General features: G+C 53.4%; 1 protein-coding gene across 2 annotated transcripts in view; it reads left to right on the forward strand.

The window, feature by feature from the left end:
• CSMD1 (CUB and Sushi multiple domains 1) overlaps window positions 1-14,428 on the forward strand; it is a 1,569,742-nt gene that overhangs the window by 1,449,724 nt on the left and 105,590 nt on the right. For both annotated transcript variants that reach the window (XM_020282735.2, XM_075997279.1), the window contains exons 43-46: window positions 4,759-4,936; window positions 9,169-9,314; window positions 10,030-10,110; window positions 11,715-11,828. In XM_020282735.2, the coding sequence (XP_020138324.2) occupies window positions 4,759-4,936; window positions 9,169-9,314; window positions 10,030-10,110; window positions 11,715-11,828 (519 nt within the window). The remainder of the gene's footprint in view (window positions 1-4,758; window positions 4,937-9,168; window positions 9,315-10,029; window positions 10,111-11,714; window positions 11,829-14,428) is intronic.

Genomic DNA, 14,428 nt, shown 5'->3' on the forward strand with positions numbered 1-14,428 from the left:
AATTTTTATTGATGACTTAGACGTTTTTGTAATATCAACTATGTAAATAGATCAGTGCCGTGTTTATGAAGGAAGGATGCACGTGGTAACAGGAAATTTACTGTGAATTCAATATTCTGACATTCTAAACACAGTGCCTTTGAATGAAAAAATAATGAAATTACCAACCACTGGACCTTTGAAATACTAAACTTATATCCCATGGGGAGAGGGAAGGACATCTAGCTGTGTTTGAATTTCTTCTGAAGAAGTAAAAGAAAAAGCACATCAGTGGACTTTTTAAAATCATAATTTTCACCTGTATTTTCCCATTCTACATCATTATCAAAGCAACTAGGAAAAAGCCCTTTAGCTATATTTTTAAAATTTCCTTATATTACACTAATACTTACTTAATTAAATATAAAATAGCATTTAAAAAATTAATTTTATACAACCAAGGATAGCATTTACGTATCTGGGGTATTTTTCATCACATTAAAAAAAACCTTAAATCTACTCTCCATTTTAAAATCTCATATATATGTGTAAACTACTTTGAAATTATCAGGATTGTAACCTCTTCTTATGTGCAGTTTTAGCCCAAATTCTTATAACTTCATATGTAAATGGTAGACTCCTTGGCTGGATATTAAAAAAAAAAATAGAATTAAATATTTAACTTAATGTCATTGCTTTTCCAAGCTTAGTTTTTCAACATGGAAATAACTGTTCTGCTCTGGCTCAGCCTTACTCTGTCAGCATGAAAATAACAAAATAGATCTTTCTGGATATCGTTTATAGGTACCGCTGTCTTTGCTAGCTTCATCATTTCATGTACTGTTTCTGCAGAGTCAGCCACACTGGGAGACTAAAGTCCTTCCGACTCCCAAGACCTGCTGAGGCTCCGTACTGGATTAGAGGAGCTCACAGAACTCACTAGAAGCTATTCTGCGCATTGTCACAGTTTCCGACAGGGAGGGGATGTATTGAAATCAGCCAGGGCAAACAATGCATGGGCTAGTCTAGCAGGTGCGGTCTAGTAGGCATGAGCCTGTCCACAGGGCTGACTCCAGCCTCCAGGTGGACCACTGTGCCCTGGCCTGGTCCACACAGTGGTCTTCCTGGCGTAGCCAGCCCCTGCCCAGTGTCACTGTCTGGGAGCAGCTCTGCCCTCCGCAGAGACGTGGCTGCCAGAGTGAGGACAGAGGCCGGACCTCTCGCTGGGCAAGACCAGAGTCTTTACTGAACATGCCTTTTGACCATTTCTCTTCTTACCAATAATGTCATAAAGAGAATAAAGATGGCATTGCCTTTAAACTACGTGGAAAATACATATAAAATCATAATGTAAATATTATGATAAATTAGCTAGTAGATGGACTATATAAAGGATTTTCTAAGCGCCAGCCAATGTGTGATTAATATCCTATCTATATTAAAAAATTAAGGAGATGGTATGACTTAAAACAAAAGGTACTTTACCTGTGAAAGGTTAAATAAAACAACTCCTGTTTATAAGAACAACAGGCTGTTCAGGTACGTATTAACGTACAGTTCGACAACAGTTACACCTTCCCCAGAGAGAGCAGCAGCTGCTGACTGCCCGGCATCCTCACCTCAAATGTACATGATTGATGCACCGTGGTTTCTCATTTCACATTTCTGGCTGCTATAGAGGGAAAGTGCCCTGAAAAACTATCTTCAAAGCTCCAGCCCTGTAGACTTCAAAAGAACTTCAGAAGATAACATAGATACTTTGAATAACCTCTGGGTGTCTTTTTTAAAAATCAATTAATGCAACTAATATGAGAATTAATATACACGATTAACACAAGAATCCTTCCTCTTTAAGCATCAGTTTGCACAAACGCATGTTAAATCAATTTGCATTTTTATGCTGAAAACAGCGGTGTGTTAGAAGCTTTCCCTTCTCATCTCACAGGCAGTGGTGAGTCCTGGCTCTGGGCAGGGGCAGGAGGCTGAGGGCACCTGGGAGTGACATTCACGTTAGACGCCACCACCCCTCCCTTCCACATAGGGATGCTGGCTCCAGAATGTGATCAAAATATGCGGCATCATCACCTTGATGTGCTTCTCTCTGGAAAAGTGCACGCATGACGAGGTGGGAACGTTCTCCCGGGGCTGGTGCTCTGCACAGCGGCGCTCTCTCCCAGGCTCCTCTCTTGCCTCTCGGCGCCCGTGTCCACAGGAGCCTGCAGACGAGCGCGCGTCTGCTGGCTGAGCGGCTCTCCACGCGGAGGAGAGCTTGGCTGCCCGTCACGCCCAGCGGAGGCGCGTACCGCGCCGGTGATGCTGTCGGCCTCAGCCGATGTCTTCCTCGTCGGCTGGGACCAGAGTCCGGCAGGCAGGTGCGCAGCCGGGAGGCGCCTGCGGGGCTCCGCGCGGAGGAGCCGCGTCCCGTCCGTGGTCTCCCTGGTCTCCGCTTTGCACCTGCCGTCGGGGCGGAGGGCGGCACGGCGCTGCCAGCGAGTCTGCGCCCGCCCGCGGGCGCTGCGGCGCTCAGGGAGCCGGGCCGGAGACCCGAGCACTGCTTCGCTGCGGCCGCGGGGAGGTTAAGGCCCCTTTGGAAACAGATGAAGATCAGCCCCGGGCAGTGTTTTAGATTCCTCTTTCTTCATCTCCAGACTACACAGCAGCAGGCCGCCAGAACTCGGCTATGAGAGCACTCTGTGTGCGCCCATTGAATGTCATCTCAGGCAGCAAGGGCGCCAGTCTGCCCTTTCCTTTGCGGCTGTGGGTGTCTCTCTTCATCACTCTTGGGCAGTCTCTGCAAGAGGCCGGGCGAGGCCTCGCGGCGCACTGGTGGCCCCAGCCCGAGCTCGCACGGCACACAGTCGAGCCCAGTAAATGCTTGGGGAGTGAATGGATGAAAGGGTGTGTTGTTTGCACTTCGTAGATAAATTGCTGACTCCCTCAATGTCGTGGGGCTGTCGTCCTACCAAAACTTTGTCACGTCATTTATCTCACCCTTTAAGAGGTAGGGACTATGATTTTTTGTTTTGTTTCCTCAATAAGAAGGACGCTACTACATATAATATTGCTACGCAACTATGAGATTCGACTTGAAAAGCGAAAATGCAAAAGGCAAATCTTAGAGTCGTGCCGACGTTAAACGAATAGCATGGAGACATGAGTAGGGTGCGGCCTCGTTGCTTCCCAGTGTCTGTTAACGAAGTGTTTTCTGTTCATCCTCAACTCATCACTGAGTGTCTGTCACTGTCCGAGGCGGACGGTGGGGACCGAGGAAAGGAGGTCGTGGCTGGGGGAGGGGGAGGCTGGGTCCCTGCCTCCCGGGGCTTTTGTTGAAACTGCAGCCACGTGGTCTGAGGGCAGACCTGGCCCTCCAGAGCCCGGAGTAGGGGGCAGGACTTCAAGGAGGAGGCGGAGGCGATGGGTGACATTGGAGTTGAGTTTTGAAGGGAGAAACAAATTCAGCCTGGCAGCCAAGGGTGGGGAGGAAAGCAGCAAGCTGTGAACCCAGCGTGGGTGGCCGCCCTGCCCCAGGGCCGTAGGCCTGAGTGTTCCGGCTCACCTCATTGAATTTACAGAAGTGGAAGCTCTCTGGGTTACGATTTGACTTTGCCAGGTTGCAAATCCTGGTTTGTCTGACTCCAAACCCCACTTAGTGCTGACTGCCCTGTGAACCTTTGAACAGTCCCTTCTGATAAATGCATCCACATCTCGGGGCAGCCTGTGGTACACCGGTGCATTTTCTGCGTCCTTTGAAATTTAGCATGCGTCTGTGCAAATAACTCAGCCAAGTCTCATATCGTGTCGTGCGGCATTTCATCAGCCACCAGTTGGAATTGCTATTAAACCGTTGTTTCTATCTTTGTATGTGTTTTGTCATCTTCACTCTGCCCACCTGCATTCTACAGCATTTGCAGCAGGTCTTTGCCGGCCCTGGAAGAGCCTCAGGTGTAGATCTGGGAAGAACTGATAATGTCTTTGTTTATTAGATGCCACTTATTTATTTATTTATTTATTTATTTATTTAAGGCAGAGTCTCACTCTGTTGCCCGGGCTAGAGTGCCATGACATCAGCCTAGCTCACAGCAACCTCCAACTCCTGCCTCAAGCGATCCTCTTGCCTCAGCCTCCCAAGTAGCTGGGACTACAGGCATGCGCCACCATGCCTGACTAAATTTTTTCTATATATTTTTAGTTGGCCAATTAATTTCTATTTTTAGCAGAGATGGGATCTCGCTCTTGGTCAGGCTGGTTTCGAACTCCTGACCTTGAATCATCCTCCCGCCTTGGCCTCCCAGAGTGCTAGGATGACAGGCCTGAGCCACCACGCTCAGCCATGATGCCACTCTTTTAGACAGCTTAGATAGGCTTCAGAAACACATTTCTGAAGAAACACATTTCTTAAAAATGCAGTTATATATTTATGCATAATTTCCACACAATCCATTGCACTGGATGGCTCAGTAAGTTTTGAGCTCAGTCACAGGTAATAACTGACTAAGGATTTTTTTTTAATCATGTGGGAATGACTCTATCCTAAAGGGATTTTGAAGATTTGGGTAGTATAGTAAATAAAACTTAGATAATTTAGCTTAGAATTTTAATTCCTCTAAGGTTCTCAGATTCCCGGGGAATGATCTTGACAAAGCAGCGGCTGAGAAATACTTCATCGCTATTTCTTCTAAGGGAAAGTTTCGGCTGAGGGACTTTGGAGACAAACAGATTTAACTTTCTACTTTCTAAAATCAGCTGTATCGGGCTAGTTTTTTCTTTGCTTCCTTTCAGCCCCCTGTGGCTACAACGTGACCTCTCAGAACGGCACCATCTACTCCCCGGGGTTCCCGGACGAATACCCGATCCTGAAGGACTGCGTGTGGCTCATCTCGGCGCCGCCCGGGCACGGGGTCTACATCAACTTCACGCTGCTGCAGACGGAGGCGGTCAACGACTACATCGCGGTGTGGTGAGGCCCGCGCTCGCGGTGAGGGCGGGAGGGCGCTCCCTGCAGGCGAGGGGCGGAGAGGGAGTTGACGCTCGCAGTGAGGGCGGGAGGCGCTCCCTGCACGCGAGGGGCGGAGAGGGAGTTGACACTCGCAGTGAGGGCGGGAGGGCGCTCCCTGCAGGCGAGGGGCGGAGAGGGAGTTGACGCTCGCAGTGAGGGCGGGAGGGCACTCCCTGCAGGCGAGGGGCGGAGAGGGAGTTGACGCTCGCAGTGAGGGCGGGAGGCGCTCCCCGCACGCGAGGGGCGGAGAGGGAGTTGACACTCGCAGTGAGGGCGGGAGGGCGCTCCCTGCAGGCGAGGGGCGGAGAGGGAGTTGACGCTCGCAGTGAGGGCGGGAGGGCACTCCCTGCAGGCGAGGGGCGGAGAGGGAGTTGACACTCGCAGTGAGGGCGGGAGGGCGCTCCCTGCAGGCGAGGGGCGGAGAGGGAGTTGACGCTCGCAGTGAGGGCGGGAGGGCACTCCCTGCAGGCGAGGGGCGGAGAGGGAGTTGACGCTCGCAGTGAGGGCGGGAGGGCGCTCCCTGCAGGCGAGGGGCGGAGAGGGAGTTGACGCTCGCAGTGAGGGCGGGAGGGCGCTCCCTGCAGGCGAGGGGCGGAGAGGGAGTTGACGCTCGCAGTGAGGGCGGGAGGGCGCTCCCTGCAGGCGAGGGGCGGAGAGGGAGTTGACGCTCGCAGTGAGGGCGGGAGGGCACTCCCTGCAGGCGAGGGGCGGAGAGGGAGTTGACGCTCGCAGTGAGGGCGGGAAGGCGCTCCCTGCACGCGCGAGGGGCGGAGAGGGAGTTGACGCCCTTTGGCTTTGCTGCGCGACTTACGCCCGCCCGAGAATGTCCCAGGGCCATTTCATTTCACGTTTGCGAGTGCATTTTTGTTTTCTGAAAGAGCAGCTGGCAGGGTCCTTCGCCATGGCGGGGCGCTTTAGGGGCGTGGGAGCGCCCGCCCGCCTCTGTACGCGCTGCCGGCGCCCCTGCGGCCTGCGGGCAGCAAGGCGGCGGCACGGGGGCGGCACGGGGGGCGGCACGGGGGGCGGCAAGGCGGGCGGACTGGGGGGGGCGGCACGGCGGGCGGCACGGGGGCGGCACGGGGGGGGGCGGCACGGGGGGGGGCGGCACGGGGGGGGGGCGGCACGGCGGGGGGCACGGGGGCGGCACGGGGGGCGGCAAGGCGGGCGGCACGGGGGGGCGGACACGGCGGGCGGCACGGGGGGCGGCATGGCGGGTGGCACGGGGGGGCACGGGGGGCGGCACGGGGGGCGGCATGGCGGGCGGCACGGGGGGGCACGGGGGCGGCAAGGCGGGCGGCACGGCGGGTGGCACGGGGGGCGGCACGGCGGGCGGCACGGGGGGGCGGCACGGGGGGCAAGGGGGGCGGCACGGCGGGCGGGCGGGCCCCCTAGGGCCGTGGCTCCTTCCCGCCTCCGCCTTTCCCTCCAGGGCCCGACGCGTTCTCCCGCCCGGGCGCAGGAGGACAGTGTCCCCTGGCCACGGGGAGGCAGGCGCCATTGGGACACACTGCCAGGGACGCAGAGGGGTGTCACAGATGGCAGCTGTGCATGTGTGTGGTCATGTGTGTGAACGCGCATGTCCTCTCCTGCGTCTGCGTGCAGGGCTGTCTGCACGTGCGTGTAGCGGGTCTGTCTGTGAGTCTGCGTGGTGTGTCATGCAGGTACGCGTATGTCTGGCTGGACATTCGTTTATGTGTGCGTTTCTGTGTGGGGAAGTGTCTGCGCATCTGTGTGTGTGGTGAGTGTGGTGTATGTGGTGTGTGTGTCTGTGTGTGTGGTGTGTGGTGAGTGTGTGTGGTGTGTGGTGAGTGTGGTGTATGTGGTGTGTGTGTCTGTGTGTGTGGTGTGTGGTGAGTGTGTGTGGTGTGTGGTGAGTGTGGTGTATGTGGTGTGTGTGTGTGGTGTGTGGTGAGTGGGGTGTGTGATGACTGTGGTGTGTGTCTGTGTGTGTGGTGTGTGGTGAGTGTGTGTGGTGTGGTGAGTGTGTGCATGTGATGACTGTGGTGTGCATGTCTGTGTTTGTGTGTGGTGTTGGTGAGTGTGTGTGGTGTGTGGTGAGTGTGGTGTATGTGGTGTGTGTGTCTGTGTGTGTAGTGTGTGGTGAGTGGGGTGTGTGATGACTGTGGTGTGTGTGTCTGTGTGTGTGGTGTGTGGTGAGTGGTGAGTGTGATGACTGTGGTGTGCATGTCTGTGTTTGTGTGTGGTGTTGGTGAGTGTGTGTGGTGTGTGTGTCTGTGTGTGTGGCGTGTGGTGAGTGGTGTGTGTGATGTGTGGTGAGTGTGTGTGATGACTGGTGTGTGTGTGTGTAGCGTGTGGTGAGTGTGTGTGGTGAGTGTGTGCGTGTGATGACTGGTGTGTGTGTGTCTGTGTGGTGTGTGGTGAGTGGTGTGTGTGATAACTGTATTTCTACCTGTGTGTGGTGTGTGTGCATGTCTACCTGTGTGTGTGGTGTGTGTGTGTGGTGAGTGGTGTGTGTGCGTGAATACCTGTGTGTGTCTGTGTGGTGTGTGGTGAGTGTGTGTGTTTGATGACTGTGGTGTGTGTGTCTGGTGAGTATAGTGAGTGTGGTGTGTGTGTGTGTCTGTGTGTGTGTCGTGTGTGTGTCTGTGTGGTGTGTGGTGTGTGTGTGTTGTGTGGTGTGTGTGTGGTGTGTGGTGTTGTGTGGTGTGTGGTGTGTGTGTGTCTGTGTGTGTGTCGTGTGTGTGTCTGTGTGGTGTGTGGTGGTGTGTGGTGTGTGTGTGTTGTGTGGTGTGTGTGTGGTGTGTGGTGTTGTGTGGTGTGTGGTGTGTGTGTGTGTGTCTGTGTGGTGTGTGTGTGTGTGTCTGTGTGTGTGTCGTGTGTGTGTCTGTGTGGTGTGTGGTGTGTGTATGGTGTGTGGTGTTGTGTGGTGTGTGGTGTTGTGTGGTGTGTGGTGTTGTGTGGTGCAGCACACCTCCCGGCAGAGCTGGCAGAGCAGGCCGAGGCGGGCAGGGCTCGGCGGGCGGGCGTGGGTGCGGGCAGGGCTCGGCGGGCGGGCGTGGGTGCGGGTGGGCTCGGCGGGCGGGCGTGGGTGCGGGTGGGCTCGGCGGGCGGGCGTGGGTGCGGGCGGGCTCGGCGGGCGGGCGTGGGTGCGGGCAGGGCTCGGCGGGCGGGCGTGGGTGCGGGCAGGGCTCGGCGGGCGGGCGTGGGTGCGGGCGGGCTCGGCGGGCGGGCGTGGGTGCGGGCAGGGCTCGGCGGGCGGGCGTGGGTGCGGGCGGGCTCGGCGGGCGGGCGTGGGTGCGGGCAGGGCTCGGCGGGCGGGCGTGGGTGCGGGCAGGGCTCGGCGGGCGGGCAGGGCTCGGCGGGCGGGCGTGGGTGCGGGCAGGGCTCGGCGGGCGGGCAGGGCTCAGCGGGCGGGCGTGGGTGCGGGCAGGGCTCGGCGGGCGGGCGTGGGTGCGGGCAGGGCTCGGCGGGCGGGCGTGGGTGCGGGCGGGCTCGGCGGGCGGGCGTGGGTGCGGGCAGGGCTCGGCGGGCGGGCGTGGGTGCGGGCAGGGCTCGGCGGGCGGGCAGGGCTCGGCGGGCGGGCGTGGGTGCGGGCAGGGCTCGGCGGGCGGGCAGGGCTCGGCGGGCGGGCAGGGCTCGGCGGGCGGGCGTGGGTGCGGGCAGGGCTCGGCGGTTGGGCAGGGCTCGGCGGGCGGGCAGGGCTCGGCGGGCGGGCGTGGGTGCGGGCAGGGCTCGGCGGTTGGGCAGGGCTCGGCGGGCGGGCAGGGCTCGGCGGGCGGGCGTGGGTGCGGGCAGGGCTCGGCGGGCGGGCGGGCTGCGGCTGAGAAGAGCCGGCGCGAGGCGTGAGCGACTCGGTCTGGCAGGCGCGAAGGGCCGGGGCGGCGGGCGCAGATCCCCGCGGGAGGTGGCCGTGCGGGCCCTGGGCGTGAGAACGGGCAGAATCAGAGAGCTGAGCCACCGTGCGGACCGTAAACCCGCCGAGTGCAAAGGGAGCCACAGCAGCACCCGCCGGCGGGCGGTCCCCCGCGAAGGCGGGACGGGCGGCCCGCACCCACCTGTGCCGCTGCCCGCGCCGACGCGGAGGCGCCTTTGGCGGCCGCGGGCTGTTGGGCCCCTCCAAGCACAGCGCCAGGGAAGGGGCTGGTTGGCCGCGAGTGTCTCCATCCCTCAGCGCGTGTCCCCGGCCCCTGGAGTCCAGGAGCCGCGCCCCAACGCCCTCCCTGCCTCCCCAGGGACGGCCCGGACCAGAGCGCCCCCCAGCTGGGCGTGTTCAGCGGCAACACCGCGCTGGAGACGGCCTACAGCTCCGCCAGCCAGGTCCTGCTCAAGTTCCACAGCGACTTCTCCAACGGGGGCTTCTTTGTCCTCAACTTCCACGGTCAGTCTACTTCCACCCGTTGGTGAAGGTGGAGAATTTCATGCTAGGGGAGCCCGGGGTTAGGCCGCAGTCTCTGGGGCTCCGTCCTGTGCTGACATCTTCGTTGTTCACAGCCCATCTTGCCACAGCTTGGGTTCGTTCCAGGATAAGCGTATTGCAGGAGCGCCCTGATAGGACGCCCGCTGAAACACATGTGGCAGCTTTTCCGGATTTACTCGTCTGTGTCTCCGGCTGAGCTGTTGTAGCAAATGCCAGGCCATTACAGAGGGCGCGAGAGCAGCCCCTGCTAACCTTGAGAACGAGCTCCAAGCCCTAGGGGACAGAGTCTACCAGTGAGTCCCTTCTCTCCCGGGGACTCTGCCACCCTTGGAGAATCCCTCAGGACAAGGGACACAGGGGACTGTGTCAAATTTAAACGTGGACAGGGAGCCATGGCCACGTTGTTTCTCTTGCCAAATTCCAAATATGTGCAAAGTGGGTTTATTTAAATGTTACATATTTTATTCATTGTGCACTCTTTTGTACCTTATCCCTTGGCATTAACTTGTCACATGAGCATCGGAAGCTTCAGAATTGTGTAAACCAACGATTTATACAGTCACTACAGTGCACTTCAGCAGGGTAACAGGTTTAAGAGGAATGCGGTTCTTTTGGTAAAATGTGTGCTTCTTCAGCAAATGTGATTGCAGTGATCTCCTTTCCATTCACTGTGTAGCGTTTCAGCTCAAGAAATGCCCCCCGCCTCCAGCCGTCCCCCAGGCAGACATGCTCGCCGAGGACGACGAGTTTGAAATAGGTAATATTTCCCTCCTTGCGGTGCCGCGAGCTCACCCTGACTTCTTTTATATCCGCCTCGTACTGGGGAGGTCAGACTCACAGATAGCAGGCGTCCTCAAGCCACGGCCCATGGGCCACATGCGGGTGTTTTTGCCCGTTTTTTTTTTTTTTATTTCAAAATAAGATATGTGCAGTGTGTATAGGAATTTGTTCATAGTTTTTTTAAACTATAGTCCAGCCCTCCAACAGTCTGAGGGACAGTGAACTGGCCCCCTGTTTAAAAAGTTTGAGGACCCCCGAGATCATTTGTCAGAAAACAACTATCCTTAAAGCATTGCTGGGAGCTTATTCTTGTATCACATAGAAAATGGTTTTCTGTCTTATTTCCAAGTTTTATTTTTGTTTTGCCGTTTGAATTTTCCTTTTGTCATTTTGAGCATTTTTTTTCTTCTGTAACATTTTCTAGTTAATTTTTTTTTTAAATAAAGTTTTCAGAGGCAGACTTGGGTAGATACTTGGATTTAAGTTTGGAGACATGTTCAGGCACTTGAGGAAGAACTTAACATTTGTGTGTAAAAGAATGGCTAGTATAACGTTGATGTTTCATTGAAACTGGAATATAATAATAGAATAGAGTTGATGATCGTATTTAGAAATTCTGCCTTACTATTTTGTACTAGTGGAATAATTCATTAGATAATCGTCTGATCATATTAAGAAAGTAGCCATGACGTATGTTTGTGATATAATTATGGTGACGCAGGATTTCTCTGCCCCACGTAAAAAACTCCATCCTGTTCTCACCTGGGGTCAGTCTCAGACCCCTGCTTAGACCAGGTGACACAATTCCTGCTATACTTATCATGGCTCAGTGTGTTGGAACATTGTGCTAATTAGGCCAAGGTCTTGGACGAGCCTCTCTGCTTGCACTAAAGCCTTCCTAGTCTTCAAACTTCTTAAATCATATGCATGTATTTCACTTTAAAAAAAAAAATCTTGCCTAGTACTCTGGGAGGCCGAGGCAGGGGGATTGTTTGAGCTCAGGAGTTCGAGACCAGCCTGAGCAAAAGCAAGACCCCGTATCTACTAAAAATAGAAAGAAATTAGCTGGACAACTAAAAAAATATATGTAGAAAAAATGAGCCGGGCATGGTGGCGCATGCCTGTAGTCCCAGCTACTCGGGAGGCTGAGGCAGGAGGATCGCCTGAGCCCAGGAGTTTGAGGTTGCTGTGAGCTATAACTGAGACATGGCACTCTAGCCTGGGTAACAGAATGAGACCCTGTCTCAAAAAAAAAAAAAAAAAAGGAAGAAAGAAAGAAAAAAAATTGTTAGTTATTGTTGAAGGGGAATCAGCATAGAAGCATCAGTCAAGGGAAAAAAAAAAAACCTGCCACATAATTTCTGTACTAATACTGATTAAGTTTAAGATAACACTTTTGTAAATTAAGAGCTGAAAACAGTGCTATTTTTTTAATCAGGTGAGAAATAAATGCAGGCATGGCTTCTAAGCAGGTATGCACGTTGATTTAATCCGTGAAGTAGTCATGTCAGTCTGATGCATTCACACTCCGCACATCACAGAAACACAACTCCCTTGTCTTGTGTGTTGACCCCCTCCCAGGAGACTCTGTGCAGTATCAGTGCCACCCGGGCTACACCTTGGTGGGGACGGACACCCTGACCTGCAAGCTGAGCGCCCAGTTGCAGTTTGAGGGCTCCCTCCCGACCTGCGAAGGTATGTGTCATCCAACACGGAAAGTGATATCCTTTGTCTCGGTCTGAATTTCTCTGAGCTGAATCTCTGTCCCTGTGCTATGATCCTGCTGCAATCACAATTGCCTGCTCACGGCCCTCTCTCTTCTAGCTAGCCCTGGAAATACATCAAAGCCACGTTAAACAAGAAATCATGCTTTGTGTTTGTCACAACAATGTATCATGAAAATGTTCAGACCTATAGCAAAGTTGAAAGGATTTTAAGAGCTGAATAATGTAGCACCTAAATGCCCACCACCTGGGTTCCACCACGAATACTTATAAAATACCCCCTTTATCACATGACTATCTTCTCTGTTTTCTTTCCAACCATCTATTAAGTTATCACATATTTTTGATGATTTCAAGGTAAATCTGAGCATAGCTTCATTTCTTCCTAGTGCTTTGGAATGAATGCAATAAGCCGGTGTTTAGTGTTTTTGATGCAAACTTTATAAACAATGAACTGCACACATCTCACGTTTTATTTGCATGCCTTTGAAGTCTGTAGATCATGTGCAAGAACATAGACAACATACAATAATAGCACAAGGTTTGAGTCTGAATGCATTGATTCAATCAATTCAAATGCAATTAGATTATTTTTTAATATAATTTAATAGGCACCATTGAAAGTGCCACTGAAAGAAGGAAGAGTTGAAAAACTGTCTTCTTAGAAACAATCAGCTTCTATGTATACCGTGTTTCCCCCAAAATAAGACAGGGTCTTACATTTATTTTTTCTCAAGAAGACACCCTAGGGCTTATTTTCAGGGGATGTGTTATTTTTATTAAGTATGGTGCAACAATCTACATTTATTCAAGTATAGTGAAGTCATCTTCTTCTGGAACATCATCATCACGGTCCAAACCCCGAATTCCACCCTGAATTCCTTGCGACTCTATTTCCTTTAGAACCATTGGCCCCAATCTCTCATGTCGAGCAATAGAGCTCTCACGGGGCAGATGAGAAGGGCTGCTCGTCTTCTTGACTGCCCCGAGACGACACGCATGGGTTGTGCAGATGCGCTGCGTAGCCACGCCATCACTAGGGCTTATCTTTGGGGCCGGGCTTCTATTGCGCAAATGCTTAGAAATTCTGCTAGGGCTTATTTCATGGGTAGGTCTTATTTTGGGGGAAACATGGTGCCATGTTATTAGAGCAACAGTGATCTACTTATAGAGTTTTTTTTTTTTCCCTGAAGGTTAGGGGTGGAAAGAAAATGTTCACTTTTTGCCATTTTATATAAAAACGAGCTGAGGCAACTCTAGAGAGAAAATCTGCTGTTATGATGTTGCCTTCCCTGGATTAACCTAGTTCTTAGGTTCTTTAGGTGAAGTTTGAATCATAGCGATCCAAGAACAGGGCACGGCTATACACCACATTTTTGTCAGCGATGGGCCACCTGTAGCAACGTGGTCCCTTGAGATTGTGATGAGGCTGAAACAGTCCCATCACCTGGTGACGCCTAGCAGCTGAAATGCCATAGCACAACGCATTACCTTTCTGTGTTTAGGGGTGTTCAGATACACAGATATTGACCATTGTGCTGCCGTTGCCTGCTGGGCCGCAGTGCACTGTGATAGCACAGTGGCAGTGCATTACAGCAGCCTGCTGCACAGGTGGGCAGCCCGGCAGCAACAGGTGCAGAGGAGGCTCCGCCATCCAGGTGTGTCAGCACATTCGCTCTGCAATGTTTGCACAGTGACAATGTTGCCTATGGCTGCATTTCTCAGAACACATCCTTGCTGTTAGTGACCCAGGACTGCAAATCATCATGAGTGCCGTTCTCTGAATGCCCTGGCTGTCACGCACGTTGCAGGGAGCATTCAGCACAAAGTCTCACCCTCTGTGCTGCTGCTGGAGACTCCCATGCCCTGCAGAACTCCCAGCCAGCACCCTACAGCACAACCTGCTTCTCTTCTCGCTCAGTTCATCAATGCGTTGAAGAAGAACTGAGAGCGATGCCAGTTGTCACGCTCTGAACAACTCTTAAAGACAGAGGGCAGAGCTCAGGTGTCTTCTGGCACATCCATGGCCACTTATGCACTTAATTAGCGTGTTGCCTTAGGTTCTGTTCTGTTATTCAATTGATTTGACTGGGCTCCAGTGGGGGGCCGCTCTCCCAATAAATTCTTGAGGGGGGGGCTCTGAGCCCCGCTTCTTCAAATGTCATAAGCACACTTTTGGCAGTTCTGCTTTGAAAACACCCACAGGCCTTGGAGAGACAAGGAGAGTCATTTGTCCTTTGTCAATAGGCAGACGTTACTGTGTTAGATACTTTGGTAAAAACCTGAGGAAAGGATGTCATATAAGTGACTTTTCTCACATTGAGGAAAGAGAAACATTTCACAGAGGGCAGGGAAATAAGGAAGGTCTGGAAACAAAAGGGCTCGTGGCTCCCAGCTGCTAGTCTCAGGGTGTCTTGGGGGAAGAGGTACTTAGTGGGGCTGAAAACCTAAAATAAGGCCAGGTGTTAAAAGGCCTTCAATGTCAGGTTTCTTTGTCCTGTAAACCATGGAGATCCATCAGTAGTTTTCATAATATTAATTTTAAAAAAATTAGAAGCAGACATTATCAGT

The sequence above is a fragment of the Microcebus murinus genome, chromosome 24 (assembly GCF_040939455.1).
Source record: "Microcebus murinus isolate Inina chromosome 24, M.murinus_Inina_mat1.0, whole genome shotgun sequence".
Lineage (NCBI taxonomy): Eukaryota > Metazoa > Chordata > Mammalia > Primates > Cheirogaleidae > Microcebus > Microcebus murinus.